The sequence below is a fragment of the Morus notabilis genome, unplaced genomic scaffold (assembly GCF_000414095.1).
Source record: "Morus notabilis unplaced genomic scaffold, ASM41409v2 Scaffold679, whole genome shotgun sequence".
In the NCBI taxonomy this organism is placed as follows: Eukaryota; Viridiplantae; Streptophyta; class Magnoliopsida; order Rosales; family Moraceae; genus Morus; species Morus notabilis.
Genome location: NW_010365777.1, coordinates 394,705 through 401,344, shown reverse-complemented (window position 1 = coordinate 401,344; position 6,640 = coordinate 394,705). Strand labels below are relative to the sequence as shown.

At 34.1% G+C, this 6,640-nt stretch overlaps 1 protein-coding gene across 1 annotated transcript in view; it reads right to left on the bottom strand.

Annotated features, from left to right (window-relative positions):
* Positions 1-6,040: 6,040 nt before the first annotated feature.
* The window catches only part of LOC21396208 (protein NDL1), a 3,918-nt gene continuing 3,318 nt past the window's right edge, over positions 6,041-6,640 (bottom strand). The window contains exons 2-3 of the mRNA XM_024172588.1: positions 6,363-6,527; positions 6,041-6,262 (exon numbers count right to left, since the gene is read on the bottom strand). Of these exons, the coding sequence (XP_024028356.1) occupies positions 6,041-6,262; positions 6,363-6,527 (387 nt within the window). The remainder of the gene's footprint in view (positions 6,263-6,362; positions 6,528-6,640) is intronic.

The following is a 6,640-nucleotide window of genomic DNA, read 5'->3' as shown; positions in this document are numbered from 1 at the left end:
ACAAAAAAAAAAAAAAAAAAAAAACCAAAATCTCGTTTCCTAATTCAAATTCTTGGAAGAGATTTTTTTTTTCTTTTTGGAGTTTGTTTGTTTGTTTGTTCTTTTCTTTCATTTTTTGGTTGAAAGCTTGCGTAATGATGTTTGACATTCTTCTCATTTGGCTTGTTTTTTGCTTGTAAAATTTGCAGTACATCTTGAGTAATAAAAATGTAAGTTAGCCCAAAGATTCATCTCAATTAGTATCCAACAAAGGGACAAGAATCCGTTGTTTGACTCTATCCATATTATTACCAAGTTAAAGGAAAATTTTCCGTTTGGCCTAGTGAGTTTTAAGGAGCGTTCAACTAATCAAATACTATTCTTATTCACAAATGAATAAATGTATAAATACTATTTATTTACATGCATTCTTAAGTTTTGAGAAAATATTGCTATGAACTCATAAAGAAGCGTATCTGAAATCAAAGCTTCATGTGAAAGCATAGGAATAAAGAAAAGAAATGATGAATCCAAGAAAACAACCTCATGTGAACTTTCTTGCCCTCAAATTGAAGCATTTATTTCTTTCTCCAAGGAGTGCTATATTTGGGTGAACATCCCATAAAGTACAGGGTATTTTGCATGTTTGCCCTATGAATTTATAAGGGTTTAGTAACTTACCCCATAAACTTTTAATTTGACAATTTGCCTCTTTAACTTGCAAAAAACAAATGCAATGTGCATCAATTTTGCTATGATTTTTTGTTGGACGTAAGAAATTTGAGAGTTGGGGAATTAAAAAATTTATGTTACTGTTTGAATTAGAATGTTGAAGCTTTTTTCATACGTGATTTTTGGTCGCCAAATTAACACAACCATAATCAAAATAGATCACATTGTAACTGTTTTACAAGTTAAAATGGTAAATTGTCAAAATTGAAACTTCAAAGGACAAGTTGCTGAACCCCTACAGGTATAGAGGGCAATTGGGCAAATATGCAAATAACCCTTTAAGCATATGGCTATGTTTACGAATACTCGGTGATTTTGCACGTGGGCTGTCACAAATATATATATATATATATATATTTTAAAGTGCTTATGAAAATATGAAACACGAGTAGAGATAAAGACAGAAATTAGGAAGGATCCCAAGGGCAAGAAAGATGACCAAAAGCATTTGCCATAAAGGCCCTTTAATTAGTGGATCCCAAAATCCTTTTTTGAAGGTTAAACTATATATATATATACAAAGAAAGTTCCCTGAGCTACTATTTATATTGTTATAAATGAAAGAATTCAAATATCTGCTTTTTTTTCTAATTTTCTTCCACCTTGTGTTGTTTCCTCTTTCTTTCCATATCTACAAACTCCCTAATAAATTTCTCCCTAATCATCCTTTAACCAATCGGGATATACAAAAAGTGATATTTTGCCAAACAAGTTGCAGCCTCTTTTTAGGCTTGTAGAGATATCTGAGTTTTTATTGGTTTCAGCTTCAAGCCCATACTTTCGGGCGAAAAAAGCTCCGGAGCTATGCACAATGGACTCAACGGACTTCGTGGGCTGACATTTGACTGAGTTGGCCTGTACAAGCCATACCCCATGAGAAAATACTCCAATGGTATCAACATGGCATGAGGCTGCTCCTCTGTTACCATTGACCCACATGCCTGAACCTGTGGTTAAACACCTTCCTAGCAATAAGCTTTTCTTTTCTTCTTCTTTAAACATTACATTCAAGATTATAACAGAGTGAATCAGAGCTGAGAGACATACCTCAACCAAGGCACCATGCCGTCTATCTAGTTTTGAGGTCATATAGAGAGCTTCGGAATGAAAAGGAGAGCTATCCCCGACAAAAATTAGCGAACGACACTGCAGTTTTCGTAATCCATCTGCAATGTTGGGTCTCCTGCCAGATGCAGTTTTTGTAATCCATCAGGAAAAAAAAGCTCAAAGAGTTTTGCTTTTGCCAATTATTGCACTTTGAACTATTAAGAGTACTTTTCTATGATAAATGTTCCTCAAAAGAACTTGAAATCAGCTACAAACTTGTTGACTGTTTGGAAAAACAAGACAGAATAAAAAAAGAAAAAAACTCAGCTTCAGGACCCAAAAGAAAACAAAAGCAAACAGCTCAAATCCATGTACCATTCACAAAAATTCCAACATATATATAACACTACAAATTTTTGTTTTTTTTCCTAGGACAGAAAACATTAATACATGCGTCCCATGCACTGAAAAAAGTTCTAATTTGACACTTAATTCAACCATTTTGCATCATAACGATTTTGAGCATCTCAACAATCAAGGTTTTTAAAGCAAAAATTTGCTTTGAAACATATTAAAGATGCTGCCCTGTAACATTATCTTCCAAATAACAACAATTGGTCATAAAAAAACTACAACTATATAAATAAAACAAACAACCAGATAGATGCCAACAAGCTTCAGTCCAATCTATGGAGATAATTATTTCGTTCTTAATACTTTTTCAGCAGTTTCCAAACCAATGCAATCTATGGAAGTTCTGTGATTACTTCAGCATATGCTAAACTTTTACATTTACATATAGCAATCACGGATTTGTAAAGAGAGTTCATATTTTCTAATGCTACTTGTGTTTGACTTGGTGGTTTAGAGATTTGCTCGTGGGGCCTTTATTTAAGCTTGTTGGCAAAACTTTTACATTTACATATAGCAATCACGGATCAAAGTTTCAAACCATAAACAAACAATCATAATCAGAAACCTATAATCAGAAAGCATCAACACGCACCCTCAACAATGCTCAACCGTTTTTCTGCAAAACCCATAATCAGAAACCTAAAACCCACAAACAAACAGAGGCTTACCTCTTGATCTAATGATGGGCAGTCGAAGGAGGAGATGGGATACCGGCAAACCGAACCCTCAACAATGCTCAGCCATTTTTCTGCGAAAATCAGAAACCTAAAACCCAAAATATTCAAACTAAAAATCAGATCCAAAAATCGAAATGTTCAAACTAAAAATCGCGCGGTTAGAGAAGCTTACCTCTTGATCTGATGACGATAGACGGGCAGTCGGAGAAATACTAACACAAAGGCATTTTACCCGGAGAATATAAACAAATATTAAACCTAAAAGTATGCTAAATAACTCTATTTCTGTGAGTTATCAGTTACTAATGAGAAATTGTTGGAATCTTCAACCACAAAAATCAATAGTAATGCGTCCAAGGAAATTTGTTTAGGGGAGTTGAGTAAAATCAAAATTTTGAATAAATTAAGTGAAATATGTACTGAAAATCTCATAATTCTTTCTTTTTTCTATTAATACACACACACACACCCTGTAAATGTATGAGCTTAGATAGCATTTTGTCTTAATTTTTGTTTGTTCCGATTCTTCAAGCAAACAGAAATATATGAAATAATGGGGTATGCATAATTAGAAGACAGAAGTCAAATGAAGAGTGTGGATGAATTAAAATTTTGAACATTCTCTGTAAAATAATAAATTTTAGATCAAATTAAAGATGTAAATGAAATTTTGTGAAACATTCTGCATAAAATATGAAACTACAAAAGATTTTAGGGGGCAAAATAGTAAATTCTTAATATCCACATATACATACATACACATATATATACTGAGCTCGAGGTTTGCAGCCCCTGTGCCTTAGCTGGCTGCAGCCGTTTAGTCACTAACTTAAAATCCTCGTTTTATCTGGGGAAAAGTAAGTAAAAAACTCAAAATTCCTTTACAATGTTTTGTTACTAGGGAACTTCTTACGCACGTTAAATACTAACAAGACTCAGTACTTTCCTTCAATAGGCTGGTCAAAGACGGAAAAAAAATCCGTTTTCAAGTGATATATTATTATTAGGGGTGTACTTCGGCCAGGGTTCACTCATTTTTTCAACCGAGTTGACATAATCGGTGTGAAAAAACTATTAACCGCAACACCTTGACAGGCCCACAAATCCGCAGAAAAGAGGCATGCTTGGAGTCAGCTCGGCTCGGCCGGGTGTTCTTGGATTGGGCCAACATTGGATCTTCACCGGCGCCTCAAGCTCCTACGGAAACGAAGAGTTACCATTTTGATTGGGTGCTATTATATGGAAACCATATGGTTTTAGGTGATAAATAGCATCTTTAGAACCTTTGCTTGCGTTATTTCTACTTGTTCAGCAAACCTTTGCTGTGGCTATTTAGTGAGATGAAATAGCTCTTTCTTTTTGAAGAGCAAAATTGCCTCTATGATTTCCCAAGTCAGAAATTGAGTTTTTGGTTAAGAAATATGCAATCAGTTCACGTTTACATATGGTTTTGGTTAAGAATTTGTTTGCTAAATCTTCCACATTAATATTGTAAAATGAGATGAGCATTGGTGGTTCTGTGATATATTTTCTTATTGCCTTCATTATGAACCTCACAAGCTGGTGATTTAAATTTGTCTGTTGGTGATATTTAGGAGTGTTTATTTAGTTTCAGATAGCCGGTTTATCTTTTGACGTTATAATGGCTTAATAGTGCTATGGATTTTAGAAAAAGTATTTTTAGCTGTGTTGAAGGTAGAAGTAGCTGTTCTAAGAAGTAGCTGAGTGTTTGGTAAATTAGCTGTGCTGGTTCCAAAATCAGTATAATAGCGTTTGGTAAATTTTGAGGTGGAATTACTGTGGATATGTAAAATGACCAAAATAGACATTATATGAAACTTAAATATATATAATTATTTTTGATATTTAAAAATACTTGTTTAACTTTAAAAACACAGGAGACGTTTGGTTCATAGATTAGAACCATATGATTAGAACTATTTTCGATTTACGTGTATTTTTTGTGAGAGAAAATACTGTAACGAACCACGAACCATGATTCGAATCAGGGGACGACTCCCCTAACCAAACAACCTAATAATGTTATGATTTTGAATTTTTTAACAATAAATTTATGATAATTAATTCTTTTTTTTTTTTTTCATTTCTTCATTCACAATATAATTACAACTAAAAAGAACATTAATGAGTAAGCAACTTGTTGAACAAAAATGTACATTTCATGTTCAAAAAACTGACAGAGTCATTAAAAAAATTAAGTCGTGTTCATTAAACTTGTCGCAATTTGATCTCTTACTTCAACCACTTCTTGTGACAGTGAAGCTTCATCTTCTTCTACATTGTCCTCTAATTGATGCTCTTCATAAACGAAAATATTTAGATTATCCTCGATTTCTTGAAAATATCGATCACGCTTATCATGCATCCTAATATAGTTATGAAGCGCCATTGTTGCAATAACTATTTTTACTTGCTTCTTAAATGACACACACATGATATGCAAAGTTGTGCAAAAAAATGAAAACTTTGTAGAGCTCAAGACGTTATATTTGTAAGTATTTGTACAATCAACTTTTTTATATAGGCACACAAACTAGTTCACTGGCAGCTTCATCAAATGTGATTGGTTGTAAACTTTGGCTAGCTGGCAAAACCGAACAAATTTTGAGATGCCCTGGTGCACTCCCTGATACCTGTCTCCCAACAAATCTTTTTTTCTTTTTGAATGCAACAATCTTATATAATTTATTAAGAAGAAGACGAGAAGAAGCTGCTCTACGAGAATGTTGAATAGACACATTTATGCTTTTATTTCCCCTGGATGCATGTTAAGAAGTTGATGTTTATGGAATTACTTAGTTTCCCAGAAAATGAAAAAATAGTTTCTCAGAAAATGAAAAAACATAAGAAGCCAACTAGAAGATATTATCGTTTCAAAACAAGAGTGCACAAGTCACAGTCCATTCTTTTGTCATTACGACCATTATTCTTCTGTCATTGTTGTACAACAATCCCAAGGATTTACAAAGAAAGTTCCCTGAGCTACTATTTATATTGTTATAAATGAAAGAATTCAAATATCTGCTTTTTTTCTAATTTTCTTCCACCTTGTGTTGTTTCCTCTTTCTTTCCATATCTACAAACTCCCTAATAAATTTCCCCCTAATCATCCTTTAACCAATCGGGATATACACAAAGTGATATTTTTCCAAACAAGTTGCAGCCTCCTTTTAGGCTTGTAGAGATATCCGAGTTTTTATTGGTTTCAGCTTCAAGCCCATACTTTCGGGCAAAAAAAGCTCCTGATCTATGCACAATGGACTCAACGGACTTCGTGGGCTGACATTTGACTGAGTTGGCCTGTACAAGTCATACCCTATGAGAAAATACTCCAATGGTATCAACATGGCATGAGGCTGCTCCTCTGTCACCATTGACCCACATGCCTGAACCTGTGGTTAAACACCCTCCTAGCAATAAGCTTTTCTTTTCTTCTTCTTTAAACATTACATTCAAGATTATAACAGAGTGAAGCAGAGCTGAGAGACATACCTCAACCAAGGTACCATGCCGTCTATCTAGTTTTGAGGTCATATAGAGAGCTTCGGAATGAAAAGGGGAGCTATCCTCGACAAAAATTAGCAAACGACACTGCAGTGCAATGTTAGGTCTCCTGCCAGATGCAGTTTTCGTAATCCATCTGCAATGTTGAGTCTCCTGCCAGACGCAGTTTTCGTAATCCATCAGAAAAAAAAAGCTCAAAGATTTTTGCTTTTACCAATTATTGCACTTTGAACTATTAAGAGTGCTTTTCTATGATAAATGTTCCT